Source organism: Stylophora pistillata, chromosome 14, assembly GCF_964205215.1.
Source record: "Stylophora pistillata chromosome 14, jaStyPist1.2, whole genome shotgun sequence".
Lineage (NCBI taxonomy): Eukaryota > Metazoa > Cnidaria > Anthozoa > Scleractinia > Pocilloporidae > Stylophora > Stylophora pistillata.
Window position 1 is genome coordinate 9768450 of NC_142532.1, and position 20767 is coordinate 9789216.

At 36.8% G+C, this 20767-nt stretch overlaps 1 protein-coding gene across 2 annotated transcripts; it reads left to right on the top strand.

Annotated features, from left to right (window-relative positions):
• The first annotated feature begins 5119 nt into the window (after nucleotides 1-5119).
• Nucleotides 5120-19446, top strand: LOC111339965 (ras guanyl-releasing protein 3). 2 transcript variants are annotated; one of them, XM_022946710.2, is made up of 18 exons: nucleotides 5120-5326; nucleotides 5624-5795; nucleotides 7907-8003; nucleotides 8918-8989; nucleotides 9487-9609; nucleotides 10015-10165; nucleotides 10898-11071; nucleotides 12686-12802; nucleotides 12947-13044; nucleotides 13676-13853; nucleotides 14398-14478; nucleotides 14750-14881; nucleotides 15609-15724; nucleotides 16458-16596; nucleotides 17208-17244; nucleotides 17386-17466; nucleotides 17904-18070; nucleotides 18396-19446. In XM_022946710.2, exons 2-18 carry the CDS (start codon nucleotides 5663-5665, stop codon nucleotides 18564-18566), a joined length of 2067 nt encoding a protein of 688 aa, XP_022802445.1. In that variant the 5' UTR covers nucleotides 5120-5326; nucleotides 5624-5662; the 3' UTR covers nucleotides 18567-19446. The 2 variants fall into 2 exon arrangements, with proteins under 2 accessions (XP_022802445.1, XP_022802446.1); XM_022946711.2 differs by lacking the exon at nucleotides 5120-5326 and adding an exon at nucleotides 6670-6753 and having other exon boundaries at nucleotides 5656-5795.
• The last annotated feature ends 1321 nt before the right edge of the window (nucleotides 19447-20767 follow it).

Genomic DNA, 20767 nt, shown 5'->3' on the forward strand with positions numbered 1-20767 from the left:
TGTCAGTTAGTTTTTCAGCGATTTGTCGTGATCAGTTGTCAGTTAAAATTTTGGCTATTTGTTAGTTGTCAGTTAACCCCATCCAGACCCTCTTAAAATAGTCTTCATTCAAACCCTTTGTATCACATTTTCACTTCTGTTTGAAATGCGTTTCCTTTTAGAAATTTATTCCTGTATGGTTCATAAAGAAACAAACTGCCATCGTGCACTGAAATCACGTGACGTAAAATGAAACAATACTCACCAAAATACGTAACGAGTTTTTCAAATGAATAGAAGCGGAAATCTTTTTTGTGTTGAGAGATCGCTTGGGAATGATCATCATGATCAAGATTATGTCTCGATAGATTCAAAAGAAATCAAACTGACGGATCCTTTAGCAAATGCAATTTCCCGAACTCGTTGGAAATTTAATTGTCCTAGATTAGGTCGGTTGCTTCAAAATGATCCTTTGTGGGTAGATTAATTACGAAGTGAAAAGTTAATAAGGTTAAAGTTTTGTTATGGTCGTGGAACCTTAGCAGAAATCATGATGTTCCGGCTTATTGTAGTGAATCATTTCGCGAAGTACCATTTCTTTCGTTTTGTTTCGTTTCGAAAAGTGCCATAAGCCGCCAGGTGACAACATCAATTTTAAATCGTGAAATCTCTCTTTTCAATAATTTCATTTCAACAAATCTTTACTAATGGGCTAGGATTACATTAAACTTTTACACAGAAACGCACCTTTAATCTTAAATTAATTTTACAAAAATCTTTAATTTTTTCATAATACTATTTAATATTTTTCTGCGAGGCGATCCGATTTTCGGCAATTATCCACCCAATGGAGCTGCTGTTCAGGATGCACAAGTGTTTGTTTCTTTAGTTCGTCTGTTACTAGTTTGTTAATTATCTAGCGAACCAGTGATCTTGCGAAATTCCCTGGGAAATTCACTTCAAAAAACCTATCATACATGTATGTTTGTAAACGTTGAGGGGAAATTTTTCACTTGAATCGTTGTAATTGATTAATAATTCTGTTAACGAAACAAAAAAATATGACTCTAAAAAATCGCAGTGAACGAACATATGTTCCGACTTAACGTTGCTCACAGTATTTAAACTTTCTTTTCGTTTTCTTTTTTCAAATTCAACGTCGAGAGCCTCGTAATCAGTTCAATTTTGATTGGTTACACAAAAACGTAGAGGCTCTTGTCATATGCCGATTTATGAAGATATTCGATTTTGAGAGTCATCTATAATGGAACGGGTTTATAAATCAAGTGGCATTTGAAAAAAGTCAGTCGGTATCATCGATCTTGAACTTGAACTGGCGCGCAACGCACATCGCTGGTTGCCATGAAAGCGATCCCGGTCCACCGAGGTAAATGTTGAAGACACTTTGCTTACAAAAGTATTCCTCAGAGATTTGGTTGTTCTGAAGAGAAAAAAACAGTTAATGTTCCCTAATAACTTGGGGTAGAGTTTCGGTCAGGGATCACTTTAAAAGCGATAATCACCGACCAGAAATTGAGCATGCAACTGAATGTTTTCTCGTTGAACGAAATTATTCTGAAATGTCTTCCGGTATAAACTTTTGAAATTGATAAACCTTGCATTTCTAAAATGGAACACTAGTTTTTGGTATTATATTACAGAAAAAAATTGCTGATGGTGACTTCATTCTCTGAGCAATCATGAACTGAAATCATGTTTCTGTTTCCTTTCCAACCTCGTTCCCAGGGTCTCTCATCTTCCTGCCCCCTGGAGCGAGCGAGGAGAGAGCGGGAAGATGAGAGACCCTGGGAATGAGGTTGTTTCAATTCATCCTTTTTTATTTAATCGGTGTGATCTTTAAAAAATACCGGACAGTCTCAGTGAACTGACGAGCGCCTGCGTCGTCCCGCGCTTTTCTCGTGATGTGTTACAATCGTGTTTTAGACTAAATAAACAAGATTTTATGTAATTTTATTCTACTCTCAACTTTTTTAGAAATACATTAGAGATCGCAGGCATTTACAACGATATTAAAGGAAAAAGGGGAAGAGTCAAAGCTTTCTGAAGTTCAACTGAAACATCATAGACATCATATAAAGATGAATTTGTCTTAAAATAATTTTACAAGACAAGAAATGACTACAGCTCCTACCTTAAGCCAGGAAGCTGTTGAGCAAAGGGCCTTACTCTTACTTATCCAAAGCATTGCTTACTTTCTGATTTCCTCAGTTGCATTTTTCGGCAACCTATTGGTTATTCTAGTTGTTGTCTTTAATAAGAGAGTTTTAAGAAAAAAACTATAACATTTGCATTCTGGCCTTAGCCGTCTCTGATGTATTAAGCGCCGTAAATGCGATCATGATTCTAATGGCCATCGTTTTTTTATCTTCCGAAACATCCATTTCTTGGAAAGATCTTCTGTAAACTCATATCGAACTTCTTCTTTCCGTGGCAGTTTTTAATTTTCTCAGTTTACATTTTTCTGTTGTTGTCGGTCGAGCGCTGGATTTCCGTCGTGAAACCTCACAACTAAAATATCCTTTTAAGCAGAAAAAGAATTGTCGGCTGCATTTTTGTGTCGTGTCCTTTGTTCTTAATCAATCACTCACTCCGCAGGCAGTCTGTCTGTTTATCCGTCAGCGATACAACCAGTCAGCCTGATGATGGGAGTGAGTCAGTGAGTCACACGACTAAGCACTAAGTCTGTTAAGTGGTCGGTCAATCAGTCAGTCATTATATTAAGTCAGTGAGTTAGCGACCAAGTGACTGAGTCAGTCAATGAGTCAGAGAGTCAACGAGTTTTTGAATGAGAAATTGAAAGGGTAAGCGAGGCACTCAGTGAGTCAGTCGATCAATCATTTAATCAATTATTCAATCAATAAATTCATAAGTAAATCAGACAGCCGATCAAAGCGTCGGTCAATCAATCAATTAGTTGGTTAGGAGTCAGTCCAATCCTTGTCAAATAAGTGAGTTTTGATGTTGCTCTCCAAAGTCTCTTCCTGTGCGGAATTCAAAGGTCCCTTATGCATCAGTTAGAGATCGCAGCTCTGAGCCATTGGCTGTGTGCTCCTTCTACTCTGCTGGAAACATTTCATTTCTTAATTAATGACAAAAAAAATGCTATGAGCGAAACCTAACAGAGTTTTCTCCTGACCTCACCATTATGGTTAGTCCAACTCGTTTGTTTTTTTCGCCAAGTTTTCATCTTTTAGAGTAAGAAGAAGTGGGTGCAAACTTTGAGGTAAATATACATACCTATTGACACTCCTAAGAATTTTAAATAAACTTCGTTTCATATAATATGGTATCTTGTTTTATTGATATAGGCTCACTCACCAGTTCCATCCCAGCTCCCTGACACACGACAGCAGTTCGATAGTTAAGTAACGGTTTTACAGACCACTACGATGCAACTAGATTGGTCACCTTCCTAGAATACCTGTCGAACCAAAATAACTTATGTTTCATCAGGTAACTAGTTCAGTTAAGGCAAGATCTCGGCTGCATTCGTCATTTGCGTTTTGATGCGCTTTTTATGTTCTTATGATTATTTCTTAACTAAATGTTTGTGCCTCTGTAAAGTAGGGACCATACCTAGAGCACTGATTACAGAGTTACATGGAAACCATTGAAGTAATTAAAGTATGAGTAAAAAATGCTTAAAATGTATCTGATTTTTTATTCATTGCTCCATGCTGTGCTTCAATTTTTCAACGATTGGTTCGTGTTGACAGAACTCAAGTGACAGCCCGCGCATTCAGCCCCCTTCCATGAACCCATTTTATTGTAACACGACTTTCTGAAATTCTAATACTGGAATTTAATTTTTTGTACTTACCAGGTTTAAAAAAATCCAAGAATTTAAACAAATCTTTGCTGGTTGCAACATGCTGGGGCTTCAAGCAGTGTTCCTTAAGACACAGTTCTCCTCTCCAGGTGTGAGAAGCTGTTGTCTCTCGACCCAGAGGTGCTCGCATACCTCGCGTATGAAAACCACGTGGGGATGACCCACACTTGTGGCAGGTTAAAATTGGGAAAATTCTACTCCACTCTTCTCGCCATATACACGTCTTAGCGTTCCGGTACGTGCACTATTTTTAGTTACAATGCAAGGAAAAGCTCGAGTGAACCTCTTCATCGTTAGCTTAACTCAAGCCTGAATTAAAGTAGTAATTTTGTGGAAACACGGCAGCAGAGGAAGCAATGATTTTTGCCTTGATCTACCTAAAATCTTCAACACAAAATGGATGGATAATAATAACAAACAAAGACCTACTAATCATAGGCGGACTAGAATTGAAAAAAAAAATACTGGAAAAAATAAAAAAAAATTCTGATTTCAACGAGTAGGGAAGACTGAAATGAGATTCGGAAATTATGAAACGGTGATCGGAATCGGAATAGAGAGTAATAGAGAGTAAGATATTGAGAAGAGGGAATGACGCATTGGAAATGGAGCTGAAGTAGCGAATGGAGAATCGGGAAAATAGAATGGCAGAATTGGGAAGGGAAAATCAGAAAAAAATCGAGAAGGGAAATCGGAAATATCGGGAATTGAGAATTGGAAATGGAGATTCGTTAACGGAAAAACTGAAAACCGGAAAGGAGAATGGGAAGTTGAAAAGCGAAAAATTTGAATGTGGAATAAAAAAGGAAGAATAGGGAATAAGGCATCGCAAATGAAAACTCTTAATGATGTAATGAGAAGCAAATGATTGAAAAGTGCATGTTCGATTCGGCACTAAGGACAGTGTGTAATCGATGTCTACCTTCTCTGGTGTAGAACAACAGGTTCAGTGATATTTCTGATACAATCTATAAACAACGCAGGAAATATGGCTTTGTGTCAATCATATCAAGACCAACCTCTGCCTTCATAGCACCATGTACGCATGCGTACCTATTTTTTTGAGCATCCCTCGTGCCAACCCCATCACCAGACTTTTATTTGAAGTCTTTCTTTGATAGGCATGTCACTTGGGAAGAATCGTGTACGTTTTTGTGGATCATAATCATGGGTTGTGATACCCAAGTTAACTATCTCGCTTGTTGGGTCTATCATTTCCTCCAACCAGCCAACCTGGCTAATGTTTTTTTTACGGGTGCGGAAAGACCCTGGGGACGAAGTTTTCTTTAAATACGTGACCGGATGTAGTCGTTCATGTAACGAGTGTTTTTAGTGAAGAGACGGATTCGTTAGTGAGATATAATGTGACGCATTTTTATAACGTAACTTTAATGGCTGTGTGTTGTTGGATTTATGACGATGGACAGTGCTGATAAAAAAGGGTTGATTGCAGAATGAACTTGGTATATGTGAAGCTATTTTTAGTTTCTTAAAGAGGTAAGTGACGTTTGAGTGAGATCGAAGGAAAATAAAATTTTTGATATTAAATGGTGGCGAATCGAATGGTAAGAGGTTCTATAAAAGAAAGGGGAGGGTGAGTTTGTGCCCTAGTGACTGGTTAGAATACATTTTACAGGTTAAATGTGGTAGTTATAGTGTTTAAGATTTAATATCCTGCGGTTCAGTGTTCCACCGGTTTAAAAATCCTTAGATGTCCGACTCCTTAGCATCTTTTTTGCTGTTTTGGGCTGCATCCGATTCGATGACATAATAATTGCAATAATTTCCTTTAAGTCTTCCAGAAACCACGTTGTGAATAAACAACAGTTAGATATGGAATCGACGAATGACGAGGAAAGCTCTGATCTTATCAGTTGTGACGAATTAGACAATAGCCAACAGGATCAACTAAGCGTTCAAGTGTCTTCTTTGGAAAAACTGGTTGATTACTGTGCGGAGGAATTCAGTAAGTTAGTTTTACTGCAAGTTGTTTTGAAACCTTCCCGTTATTTCTGAAAATTTTATGTTTGTTGTCGCAGTCCGGCTCGTAGACAACCGTTGACATTCATGCTGTATTTCACATGGCTTTGTAATCTATTGTTTTTGTCCTTGTACCGTGCGTGTTACTGTGTGTCATTTTATAATTACGCACACAGTTGTTATTTTTTTCGTAAAGTTTTTATTTATCCCAACAAATACTCGGGAATTTGTTATTTAAGACCAAATAATTATAAGCTCTCAAGAAGTTTCAGTGCATCAATGTCTCTGAACGGTTTTCTATTAATTTTATAAGGTATTTTCAAGCGTTGCAGTCAGCTATTGATAGAGTTTTGATATTGTCGTTGTACCTAAAGGTTGTTTTGAACTCGGGATGGGAACTTTTTGCTCTGTATTGTTTTGTTTAATTATATATTTTTGTTGTTTTGAAAAGAATGTAAGTTGTGTTTGGGGTGAAGATTAATTTATTAGCTGTAAATAAAAGAGACAGATTATACAGCTAGCCTCATCCAGGAAGATGTTAGTCCACGTTAATTACTAGAGAAAGACGATATCATTGTCAAGGAACTTGTTAAAGACTTAATGGGTGTTTTATCACAAGTCTTCCTTCCTGTCATGGCAAAATCACTTCTTTGAAGTATAATTTCATTAGTTCAGGAATATGTTGGAGTAAATACTGCTTAAAAAAGGGGTATGAAAAAGGCAAGTGACAGGAAGTAATTGTGCCCCATCTACCATCAGATGCCTTTATTTGGTTTGGGATGCGAAGGAAACAGGAAAGGGCGGTTTGAGATATCTACAAAGAGAAAAACTCAGAACACCCAATTGGTTTAATTCCACAGAGTGACCTAGACAGAATTTTCCTGTACAATATCAACAGAATATCAAGCAGACAAGTGATGAGAATAAAGAAAAACAACAATTAGGTGATTGATTGCTATTTGATCCAATACTGAATTATCTGAACTAATAGGCTGTGGGGAGAATTACTAATGAGATTTTAGGAGTGAAAAGGTCAATTAAAAGAAAAAAAAGAGATTTGGTAAACATGCATTATTGAGAATTTCCAAGGAGACATTACTATCAAATGTAAGTGACTGTGGGTTCAACTTTTTTGAATGTGTAGAATGTATGGAAGGAGGGGCCATTGTGCAGAGATGAAAGCAATCATTCTAAGAAGGTGTGATGATCTTTTTGGTGACAGGAAAATAGTTTGTGCCAGCTGTGTCACAAGATTTGCCTATAGATGGTTTGAGATACATGTATATAGGGGGCAGAAAAAACTGTTTGAGGTCTCAAGGGGAAACTAACATTGCCCTTACTTCTGCTAAAAAGGAGATAAGTAGTGGTTCAGGTTTGTGTATGCTAAGGGGACTTAAGCGGAGCTGTAAGCTGTAATCAGATAAATGTCATACTTGCAGAAAAACAAACAGACAACTGGCTGCTATAATCAATGAGTTATGGGTTAATTAAGTTTTTGAGGTCACTACTCAAGCCACCCAAAACTAACTTCTTTGTGTCTGGACAAGCAATTGTTTCTTACTACATTCTGTTCTTGATGCTATACGTGTTTTAACTTCCTCTGGAAATTGAAAATTAATGGAAAGGTGAAAAGGCTGGCCTTTTTGCATTACTGAAATTTCTAATTTGATGTGAGGACTTTTTCGTGGATGCATAAAGTATCTGTAATTAAACATTGTATAATTCTTTTAACTGACCTCCATGTTGAGTGAAAAAAAAAAAGGTGAGAAAAAGAGTGTTTGGTGTGAGCATGTGTCTCAAACCAAACTGGATTTTTTCAGGGGGTGGGGGTCCACATTCTGTATTCATTAATTTTGTCCTGTGTTGCCAGAAAGTATATGACAAAAAATCAATGTGCCACTTGAAGCTCAACAAATTCTAACAAGATTTGCAACCAAGTAAAAAGCTACAGTATAGTCAGAAGCTATCTGTCATGTAGTTTTCAGGAGGTATCATGATAATCAGTTTTGAACTATTCAACTTCCCTACATGCAAGAGATGATGACAAAAAGTACCAGTACTTCTTTTTCAATGACAGATCTTTGTGATGTGTTTTAGGTGGAGATGTAACAGAGCCTTTCCTTTCAAATGCTGTGTTCATGACACACAAATGGTTTATTTCATCAGAGGAACTACTTAGAAAATTCATGCAAAGGTATAGTTTTTACATTTTCTTTGTTTTCTTTCAGCGTTAATAGTTATAACGAAGTTGGTAGTTTTTTCTTCTCTACAGATGGCTGTAATAGGTTTGAAAATTTTTTGATTTCGAATTGATATACATGCTGATTTTATTTTTCATAATGTTTTTTTATAAGTTTTTACTCAGTAATGGTTTCGACGCTAAGGGTTTATTATGCTATATTTGTTATGTGGAGTTATATCTATAAAATTCTGTCTTTCAAATTTGACTTCATTGTTGACAGTTACAAATGATAATCTACAATACTGCTGCAAAGTCTGTGGGCATTGAGGAATGAAATACTTGGGAAGTTTGGAGAGCACTCAAGAAGCTGGAGTTGCTCTTGGTTATGCCTCAAGTAAATCTTGTTAAACTTCCCATGTACTTCATACCAGCATGAACACCTGCCAAAATATGAAACAATTGTTTACTTAAGCAAAAAACTAATTAGAAAAGTATCAGTTAGGGAAAATTGATTTGAATTAACTGGAGCAGGGAGTAACATGTGGGGAGTTGAATGGATGTCCATCTCATTTACATGTACCAGAGGCAGATCCAGAAATTTTTGATTGGGGGGGTCCAAACTTTGGTTCAGAAAGGACTGTTGGACTATTTGAGGCAAATTACTTCCCCCCCACACCCCCTCCCACCAGTCGCGGTTGCACATTATAATTCCTTGGCCACTTACCATTTATTTGGATTCATTAAAAAAATCAGCCAGTTAAAAGTGATATACGATCCTGTCTCAAAGTTGTAAGCATCAGGTTTGATAGGGGGGGTTCAGACCCCCCGGACCCTCCCCCTGGATCCGCCACTGATGTACACAGAAGATGTCATGTAACTTTAATTACTGAAAAGTATATTTTTCTTATTTACACTGTCACATGCAGATACTCAGATCATTCACTTGTGAATGGTGAACACATCAGGAAATTTAAAAAAAGCATCTGCTCTGCTGTTGGGTAAATATACACCATTCTCCACGAGAGATATTTGATGTGTAGTCACATGTACATTTAGGTGTGAGAGATTATGAACTTGATGTCTAGTTGTAATTTGAGGAGGTTGCATACCTAGGGCTGCTATGGTTTTTATTTTCTTGAACTTTCTCCTTGAAACTTCTCTTAACCTACCTCTGAAAATGTTGAGTTCTGACCAAACAATGTCAAATTTTGTCTTGAGCATCGGGCATTGGAAAAACCAGTGAGAAATTATTTCTTTAATATACATACATCCTTTATTTTGTGATACAGGTCAGGAGTGGTAACTTTATAGAGCTGACTTGGACCTGTAAAATATAGGTAGATTAAGTATGTGTGGGTTAAGTCAGCCTTGATCAATAAATTTTTGCGAAAACTTGTTTGTTTGCCCAACTTAAACATGACACAAACAGTAACTTTAGTACAGGTGCATCACATTCAATTTTCGAAATACTTGTATATTTATTTACTTGAAATAGATTTTGGATATCAAATTACGACTCTGACTTTAAAAAAGATGAAGACCTTTCTTTGCTAGTGAAAGAATTTATAGAAGAATTGGAAAGTGAGGAGGAGAGGAAAATCATTCATCTGTCCAACATGTAAATATTCATTGTGTTATAAAGCTGAGTGTAGTTACTGTTAATAAAAGTAGGCATTTTGATAAAATAGACACATTTTAACAAATGAACAGTGTTACAGGGGTAGGTCACAATATTTATGGTGTTTTTTTAAGTTTCTCTTGTTGATTTGTCACATACCAGTAATGTAATATTTTTCTGTATAACATATAACTTTTGTAACAAATTGGAAGACAGTTTGATGGTGCCATTTTGATGCAAATTGTGGTAAACCTAAGTTAGGTGTTATTTGACCATTAATTCATTTACTAAGTTTTGTTCATTGCTTTCAGTATTTTTAGTTTTGCTCTTTTTCATTTTTCAGACGAGAAATCAATGTAAAAGTCATGAGTTATGTATTTAAAATTTGTTACATTTATTTAATAGATCTGCGGAGGAGCTGAGAAATCGTGCTTTGAGTGCTGAACATCCACCATTGGATCAACGAAAAAGTTCTTTGGCATTCAAGGACTTATCAGCCCACACTATTGCTGAGCAGTTGACTTATCTTGAATATAGAATGCTTCGCAGAATACCAGTAAGCATTTTTGATATTGAGATTTAGATGTTGCAAATTTCTTTGTTTCTATAATATTAACAGTAACCTCCATTTGGCACAATAATATGCACACATATTTGTCCGCAGACATTATTTGTTCCAAGATATGAACAGTTGTGGGAGAGCAGAGCATTAGGAAAAGTGTGTGAGCTTTGATAATGTTCAAGTTGGGACAAATATACAAGCATACTTTAGCACCAACTAGAGGCCAATATGTTTATTATATTACTTTGTTTCAGCTGGGGAATATTTGGCCAAGTGATGCATTTAGACCAGTCACGCACAAGCAAAAATACCCTCCCCCACAAAACTTATATACTTTGCTTGATGATAATTTGATAAAAATGGATTCATTAAAAACAATAAATAAACCAAGATATCCGTACACCCAGAGAAAAATGCAACTTCCCATCAACTTCAGACAAAAAGAGACAAATACAAGGCTATTGACATTTACTTTCTTTTTTTTTTTAAATGTGTTCATTCATGGACTATGCCAGTTGTTGTTATATACGTCTAGGTGAAGTCTTAAATGGACAAACAGTGTACCTCTTGAACCCTTCATAGGACTCATTAAGTCTGTAGCTTTAAAAGTCTGTTTGATATTTAGATATTTAGTTAAAACTATACTTGCTTTGTTAAAGCTTTGTTTGAAGAACAGTTGTGATTTGCATTTAATAATTAATTGTTATTTTAATTATTTGTAATTAGTTTTCAGAGTGGAAGACTTATGTTTGCACTGGAAAATTGACAAATACAAGTTACCTTGAGAGATATGTGGCACTATTCAATGGTGTATCAAGATGGGTGCAGGCCATGGTTTTGAACTGTGTTACACCTCAGGAGAGGGCTACATGTATGGAAAAGTTCCAACAAACAGCTAAGGTGAGATAAACTTTTAGATGGTTTGGCCAATGCAAAGTCACTATATGGTTAAGGTACGTGTGCACTGCACTAATACTTCTGTCAAAGTCAGAAAATCAAGAACACAAAACATTCTGGAAATGTTTATTATAATTTTACTCCTATTATTATTATTATTATTATTATTTTTATTATTATTATTATTATTATTATTATTATTATTATATGGAGATAGAAGTATGCACTCAAGTGTTTTTTAGCCACAAATTAGTTACTTACCTTCTTCTTACAGTGAAGTTCATCATCATTCATCATATTTTTCTCTTTTTCTCAGTGATACATGTATCCAAACAAGAAAAAACCCTAAATAATGTATTCTTTATCTTGGTGTTAGTTTTTTTTTTAATTTGATGCTAATTTTTCTTAAAATGACCTGACCAAAATGTACAACACAGTGATAAAAAAGGATATTGTTAAAAGAAGGTAAAGTCTACGTATGATGCACGATCCTCGCAGTAGATAGCGCTATTTATGCAATAGCAAAAATCAGACCTGAAAAAAATCAGGCCTGTACAGGACTCGAACCACTGACCTCTGCAATACTAGTGCAGTGCTTTACCAATTGAGCTAACAAGCCAACTGGGAGCAGGCCGTTAAGTTGATTCGTAATAAACCCGTGAAAGTGATAAATGAGATACAATGAATATATGAAGTTCATATATTTTGAACTGCGGTATTAGATACGGCTTGTTAGCTCAATTGGTAGAGTGCAGCACTAGTATCGCAGAGGTCAGTGGTTCGAGTCCCGTACAGGCCTGATTTTTTTCAGGTCAGATTTTCGCTATTGCATAAATAGCACTATCTACTGCAAGGATCGTGCATCATACGTATCTAATACCGCAGTTCAAAATATATGAACTTCATATATTCATTGTATCTCATTTATCACTTTCACGGGTTTATTACGAATCAACTTAACAGCCTGCTCCCAGTTGGCTTGTTAGCTCAATTGGTAGAGCACTGCACTAGTATCGCAGAGGTCAGTGGTTTGAGTCCCTTACAGGCCTGATTTTTTTCAGGTCTGATTTTCACTATTGCATAAATAGTGCTATCTACTGCGAGGATCGTGCATCATAATACCGCAGTTCAAAATATATCAATTTCATATATTCATTGTATCTCAAGGTAAAGTCTGTTCACATGCCAAGTGGCCCACCCAACTGGAAGCTAATATACCAGTTTCTTGAGCATGAAGCAACTAGGAGTATCACCACCCCTCCCCCCCCCCCAGGGTGGGATACTAGTTAGTCCATTACAGGCTTACCCCCAGCAGTTCACCAGTTTTCTCTGGAAATGTGAGGATTATACCCATTTAAACTCCTGGGTGGAGAGAGGCTTTGTGAAAGTAAAGTAAAGTAAAGAACACAACTCATTGACCCGGCCAGTTCTCAAACCTGCTCAGAGTCCAGTGCACTTTAACCATTACATCTCCACACCTCCCTCCAAGGATATTGTACAGTCAGGTACATGTACCTAATGAAAATATGAACCTGCTTATTATTAATAGTGTGGTGAAATACTTATTATTAATAAGTGATTTCTTGCCTGTTAACTTTTATTTCTCTAAACTTGAAGCATTTAAAGGAGCTCCAGAATTTCAATGGCTTAATGGCAGTGGCAGGTGGATTAACAAACACAGCATTGAATCGCTTACGGCAAACTCAAGAGTTGCTCTCACAAGACTGTAAAGAGGTACCCCTTAAAATAATCATTCAATCTGTGTTGAATAAACAATTTAACAGTCAAGTAAAATAACTAAATTCTTACCTGGTCATGAATTTTTGAAGACTGTATTAGTGTTTTCTTAGAAAGTATCTTTGTCTTTCTTCTCTATAGTACCTTAAGATGTTGATGGAGTTATTGTCTTCTGATGGAAACTATGCATCCTATAGGAAAACTTTAAACATGTCTACTGGATTCCACATCCCCATTTTGTAAGTGCTAGTTCACTAATTTGTATGCTGTGTGTGTGTGTGTGTTGATGGTGGTCACTGTTAACATTTTCAGTATGTAGCTAAAACTTAGAACATAGAATTGATTGACTGAGATTACTGAACTTAGTGTACATATATGAAATTGAAAATAGGGTCATGTACCATTAAAATGATTGCAAAATTGAGCCATGAGACTAACAAGATATATTTTATTGAAAACTATTATAATATGTATTTTAGTATTAATAGTAAGGTGGCTCACACAAAGACTTTTTTCTTTTATTTTTTTATCCTTATATCCTCATATCCACATCATTGATGCAACATCATCCAGAGGTGAGTTTGAGCAGTGGTTCAGTTCTTTTTCATTTCTTGCTGATAAAGTACCTGTTGATAAGAAATGTGCATACCTTATGTACTTGTATGTTAGATATATTAACACTTTTCTAACATGGCTTTTATTATTGCATTCAGTTTGTACTTTTTGAAGTGGAAGAAAAAAGTTTTTGCCTGAAATGTTGTTAGTATTAAGTAATGATACCAAAGACCCCAAGTCATAGTTTAATGCTCCATGATAAAAAAATATAGAAACTGTTTTGTAATGACAGAACCAATGTTTTGCACTTTCTGCAGGCATTCAGTTGAAGGATCTCATTGCACTGCAAGTTGTTTTACCTGACAGTGTCAATGGACACCTTCTTAATTTGCAAAAGATGGTTCGTTTATCGCACATCATGTCACATTTGCTGCTGGTTCAAAACACTGTGCCACCAGTACAACCAAATTCAGAACTGATTAAAATGTTGCGGGTATGTTGGCCATTCATGATAAAAATACTGATAGTGTATAATTTGCTCTGTGCCTAGTGGCTGGACACGAGTGAAAGGAACTGTTCTCAATCACTTGTCAGCAGGGTTGGAAATTGAAATAAAGATGTAAAAGATGAGTTATGGTACCAGCCAAGAGGCCAATCTTGCTTTAGCCTATTCCAGTTTCAGTTGCCTTAGCAGAAAGAGGCTAGGAGTATTGACTGGATGCTATCCATCACAGGGCTATGCTTTAGTACCGTTTAAATTCTTGAGTGAAGTGAGGCTTATGACTTAACAACCCCACCTGGACCTTTCTATAAAGAATCCAGGGCACTTACAGGTACCATTTGCCCACAATGTCTCGTCCTCATAAGTTAAAGAGAGCCAAATATGGACTGTTCAGGGGAACATTTAAGCCAGCTTTCTGGACATTAAGGTCTTACGATAAATTGTCTTAAATCCAAGAACAAATGTCCAACAAGTTGTCGTACCTATATATTGTGCTCTTCTGGAAAAACTATATTACTTTGCACTTTGTTTCTAGGTGTCATTGCAACCCAGAGTCACTGAGGAAGAGTTATATGAATTATCTCTTGCTAGGGAACCAAAGAACCATACTCATTCTGTAAGTATAGTTATGACAACATTTATGTTGGGGTGGTGTGGTGTGGCGTGTTTCTCCCGTTTCTCTCTTTTCCAGCATCTGTTACCTATCTTCTTCAAGAACAAATTGATACACACGTTTCACTCACCTTAGATGATCAAACTCGTCATTGCAACTGTTAACGAGAGAATTCTAGGTAGTAAGTATACTAGAATGAAAAGCAGGAGGACAAACTGTAATAATCAAAACCTTCAGAGAACATTTCATTCAAAGAGGTTTGTCTATCTTAAAGAGCTGTGGCAGTCTTGGCAGTGTAGAGTCAAATGGTGAACAAGGTGTGATGTTTGCTGATTGGGCAGCGGGATTGTTGAACACAACACCTGACCCTCAGACAAATGAGAGGCATGTCTCATCCATGGTGGAGGTACGTACAACTGTACTTTCCGACAGTCAAATCATTTCGTGTAAATCATATAAGACAATCTGAATTCACCGTTTGTAGAGGCTAAGAACTTAAAAACATGGTAAATCTACCGACTTAAATTTTGCTCGAAACTGAAGGTTTCTATTATTCTTAAAAATTAAATTTTCAAAAACATGTACATATGCTGTATTTTTGCCACACGTTGCGTTATTACATATCATAGGTTTACATGTAAAGTGCACTTTATAAAACAAACGTAAGCCTGGTCTACTGAAACTCCCAAAACAAAAGAAACCCAAATGAGCTTCCTTCATAGAATTTTCATTTTTCTCTCTAGCAACGGCAGCGTTAATGCTCACCTGTATATTATTCCCTCCTAATATAAGAAGTACCTGCCAGATGCCTTTAAGGATCCGAATATATTCTTCTATGAGGATATCACTTTTAAATGTCCACTTTGATCATAGCCTTGGACTATCTTCAAATGTCTAATAAGTTTGGGGTGGTCTGACGTAGGGTCAAAGAATAGTCGGAGGATATCATCATCATTGTTGACTCTTAATTATTTATAGGCAGTCTTCAAAATTTACGACACGAACAAAGGTGGTTCAATATCAGTAGCCCTGGACCATCTCAAATGTCCATGAGTTTGGAGTGGTCTGACGATTTGTTAGAGAGAATTGAATAGTCGGTGGATATCATCATCATTCTTACTTGTTATTTATAGGCTGTCTTCAAAATTTATGACACGAACAAAGATGGTTCAATATCAGTAGAAGAGTTTGATGCCATAGCTACCAATTTTCCTTTTATTGATTCATTCGGAGTTCTGGACATTAACAGGTAAGAATTTAACACAACCAACATGTAATATAAATACAAGTGTGTGCACACACGAACAGGCAGACTAAGACCATGAACGATTACCATTTTTTTCCTTAATTATGAAGGTTTATATCTTACAGTAAAACTATTTTACTAATTTGGCTGCACCTTTCACTTGCGCACGAAAAATAGTTACCTGAATAAAGCAACCTTAACCACAACGAGGAATGATGGTACACAAATAACAGTGTTTCTACTAGAACGATAGATCGACTAAACGAACCAATGGTAACTCTGAACTCAGTTTGTGAGTGTGGCTCGTGGTGCTAAGGATTTTATTTTTGTAGTGTACGTGAAAACCAGCCGTACACTAACATGCAAAGTTCAACTTTGTGAGCTTCACTAGACAAATAAAGCTCAATCTCGAATGAGGTCCTTTTCCTACCTCCCGTTTTCATGGAGACAAAAAGGAAAGTACAATATCACTCTTCTGTAGCCGTGTCACGTTAGAATTTGGAGAGCGGCTATCGTTTTCTTCTGAATTTTAAATAAGCGCCCTTGGTGCAAATCAGAGGGTTAAACAAGAATATAATGCCGACCACCTGCTCCGCTCGCCCCAAATTAAAAGGTAGTACGTGACCTTCTAAATTCGAATTAGTCTGTTGTCGGGTGCTTTAAGACTCATCATACCTAATAGTTATTTTCAAATGGATCATGTTTAAAAATTACTCTCCAAACTTCTATTTTTTAGTGATGGTGTTATTAGTCGAGACGAGATGAAGAACTACTTCATGAAAGCGAACTGTCACGAACTAAGCAAAGGCTTTTCACACAACTTTCAAGAAACGACGTACTTCACGCCAACCTTTTGTGACCATTGTGCTGGCATGGTAAGGAATTTTGTGCAGCATTATAACGGAGCTCAAAATTTTTGCTTCATTTTTTCCATATAAACTGTTACTAAGTTAGAAGTCCGTTCAAGTCCATTTGTCATTGATTCCCCCCCTCATCCAACCATCCAACATTGCAAGTGTATACCCTTGCAAGCAAGCTCACGAGAAAAAGGCCCAAACCTCCAAACCCTACCCCAGTCCTGATTACGTGGAGCGTCTGGGAGTATTGTTACAAGGTTTGAGCCTCGGACAATTCGTTGCATAGTCCATTGTGTTTAATGTTTAATGGAGGCGGCGTGGCCGAGTGGTTAGGGCGCTGTACTTGTAATCCGGTGTCCCGGGTTCAAGTCCTCCACCCTGCCACTCACTGGATTTGTTCTCGGTTGCCCCTAGTTCAACTTCTTGGCTGCACTCTGTAAATAGCCCACTGGTCGCCTCCTGCCAGCGGGGATTTTTAAGCAATTAGTTAAAACTTCTTCTTAATACACCCCACAATGTAAACTACTAGGTTACCAGTAATTGTGTTAGCTATTAAAGTTCATTTTCTTTCTTTTCTTTGTGTTAAATTAAACACTGGTTCACACTGTGTCTTCTTCAATATTTTCCAGCTGTGGGGAGTCATAAAGCAAGGATATAGATGCAAAGGTAAGAGGCGATGCAGCATGTTGCCTAGCAAGATGTCTAGAAAGTGAAACAAAATAAACTTTACGAAAAAAAATGATTTACAGATTCTGCCAGATGCAACCCCAACGCAAAGCAATTGAAAATCTTTTGGTTTCTTTTCAGTTTGTCACATCAACTGCCACAAAAATTGTAAAGGAGAGATAGTGAGAGGTTGTCGCCAAAAATCCTCGCCACAATTGAATGGTAGGTCACAACTAAACTTTATTTTTAAGTAAACATCTTTAGGATGTGAAACGTTACCAAATGATGACTAGTACACTGACCAATGGTTTTTGCTTTGTTTGACAACGAAATTATGAGTGCGCTGTTACGGGGTGTGTTTCATTGGATTGAGATCCGATTAATCTCAATTTGTTAGTTGATTTGTGAGTTATTTGATCCCAAACGGACCTTTATGAGAGTGATTATCGTGGATTAAAACTTGAACTGCTTCAAGTGAATGGCCGATTGTGCTTATAGTTTATGGTTGTAATGAAAAATAATTGAATTGCCTAGACGCCAAAGATAATTAATTTAATTTGAAAGGCTTCTGTTAATTTTGTACTAAGTATTCAGGTGGTCTTTTAATCTGCTTTTTATTCTTTTTTTTTTTTACATTGCTTTGTTGCCAACTTTTTCAGGAATCGATGGTAAATCTCTACAGAAGCCTGAACCCTTGCGAATAACTAAATGGAAAAACAAAATGAAGCTTCAGAAACATTTATCTGAAGATTCACTGAAGTCTGTTAACGGCGAGTTTGTTAATGTCCCAGTGGATCAGTACAAAAAGCTTCTTCATGTCCAACAGGTTAGTAGATTGTTAAGCAGTGGAGGAATTTTTTTTTTCTGTGTTTGTGATCTCGTCGAAACACTTGATAGTTTGGGAGAATTCAGAATGGTTACTTAGAAGTTAGTGGGCTTACTCTACAGAGTTGGTTCTCTCTTCTCTCTTGTGTTTTTTTTTTCTCGAAATATGTTCAGGGATCTTTTGTTGTTCCGAAACAGGTTTATTTTATTGAGCATCCACAGATATGCTGATCTACCCAAGACCCCGTCATCACTGACTTATTCTCATAGCGTGTTATTTGTGGCGAAAAGTTTGTCGAATTAACGTTTTTCTTTTGATATTTCAGGAAAATGAAGCACTCGTAGCGGAGAATGACCGACTTCAAAAGGACTTAGAGGCCACTACTCACAAGTTAAACTTGTTACAAAATCATCTGAACTCTCTGAGGCAAAATACTGTTACATTTATTTTAGATCAAATGGACGCTCTACAGATGCAGAAGGACACAGAGGTGTAGCGCAGGAATTATACCTAAATATCAACAGCAATTTACCGACACATCGATCCGTTGTTTGGTACAATTCCTTTACTTAAGTTGTGCAGTACAGTACTTACATTGTACAGTACTTACATTTTTTCAAAACGACGGTTTTCTGTGGATAGGAAAAATCCGTCTCAATCAAAGGATATCAACGATTTCTATAAAGTAAGCAAAGTTCTCTGAGGGGCTAAGGCTTTGTCGCACCATCCAAGTTAATTATTAGCACACTCGTAAGTCCAAACTTAATTCAAAGGTGACATATGGGCCCTCTTAAACATATTTCATATTATCCTCTTAAACATACTTTAAACATTACCTGTGGGCGTTTAGCATCAATAGGACTTATCGTACACGTGACCTTTAAACTGAAAATGGTTATCATCTCCATCTTACAAACTACCTGCGCAAAGCAACAACGAATTTATTCAGTGGTTACTGAAATGAAACAGTACGGACGATGCTCGAGAGGTTTTGATTGTGTGCATATTGTATCGTACTATCACTAATATTTCTCGTCCAGATCATTTCCCACTTTCATTTAGCTCTTCCTCATAAAACTACTTAAAGGAAGATATAAAGTAATTTACAGCCGAAAATAGCCTCTTGTTTCCGTTGTTTATTATAATTGTTATTTTTTAAAAAGTAATTTTTTCGGAATACAAATAAATCTTAAATTACAATGACATTTATAAACCATTAAATCTTCAGAGAGTCTAGGCTTTTTTAGTTTCCAATTATATTTAAAAGGTGTATAAGATCGATTAGATTATTTCTAGACATGGAAACATTAAGTTATATTAGTTTGTAATTTAAACTAAATTATTTGTTGATTTAATAAAATCGATATTAGCATTGAGTTATTTAATTACAAAACAACCTGTCAAAGCTACGATGAAATTATCCTGTTTTAGGTGGAAACTAATGAGGACCCTTTTAATGTAATTTTAGTAGCGTTTATACAGTTAATAGAAGGAGCCAGCTTCAGCTGGTCAACTGCTCTGTGGCGCTGGACAAGGTGTCTAATAGGAAAGGAGCGTTCACTCTTAAAACATTGTAGACAGGATCATTTCAGTCTTCACTCGGTTCTTTTCAGGCGAGGTGACCTTTTTGCAAATTTTGGCGCCGATTTAGTTCTAACCATGCCCAGGTTGACTACGGCAAGGAGTGACGTGATCCATGGCCAATCAGAGCGCACGCCTCCGTGATTACCCAAAACCCATGTCTACTTTAGCTTTAGACGTTTAGACGCTTGTTAACACATGAGAGTTCTCCGATCGCTATTTTCCCGCTTAATCAAATCTCCATGCACTCCATCTTTTTCTGCCCAGAGAGCAGTAAAAATGGAAAATTTAAACTTTTTACCACATACTACTTAAATTTCTATCGCGTGTGAGTTGAAATGTCACCCAAAGAAATGGGAGTGGGCAAGATAATTGTTTTAGTATCGTTGAAAACCCTCCAAGGAAGGCGCGCGATTTTATTGAGTAATAATACATTCAAAGGTCTCGCCACATGCCACTATCTATCGCAGTAGAGGTCGTAAGTAGGGTGGCCGATCAGAATGGAGTTTTTTTTTTTAGAACAATAGAATATTTTCACTTGCTTACAGTAAGGGAATGTAGGGGAACTGTATGCAGGCTTTGTTGGTTCTTTCAGTATAGGTATATTCAGTCCAAGTGTTTATTATTACGCAACTTCACAAAGTAGAGTGCAAATATGTATGCATTATCGACCAAGCGTGAGGTCAAGATAGCTCGATATTGGCAGAGTTCTATTTTGGCATTTTTACGGGCCTCGCCTTCGTCTCCACTTTAGTCTTCCTCTCGAGGCTGAAATCCAGCTATCCTCACCGAAAAAGCTTGGTCAATAGAAAATTTATTACATGGCAAAAAGATTTCGCTCTATTAAGAATTAAAGTGCACCTAAACCCCAATTTTTTTTTTCGCTCAACGAAATAAGCGTATTTTTTGGAGTATTTCTGTACAAATATTTTTTTATTTTCTCAAGTCTTCAATTTTCTGTGCCCAGTCAAAATACGGAAAAATCGGCGCCATCTTGCCCCACAACCGAGTTTAAAGAGGAGTGGCTCTGGCGGGTAATGTGACGTCAAATCGAGAACACGAAAGTCTGCATTTCACACATTTTCACTTGTTTGGGAAGGTTGTAGTCGATATTGT

Coding starts and splice junctions, on each gene's coding strand:
- LOC111339965 (XM_022946710.2), top strand. CDS start 5,663: ATGGAATCGACGAATGACGAGGAAAGCTCTGATCTTATCAGTTGTGAC. Junction 16,597..17,207: donor GTGACCATTGTGCTGGCATG/GTAAGGAATTTT, acceptor AATATTTTCCAG/CTGTGGGGAGTCATAAAGCA. Junction 17,245..17,385: donor GCAAGGATATAGATGCAAAG/GTAAGAGGCGAT, acceptor GTTTCTTTTCAG/TTTGTCACATCAACTGCCAC.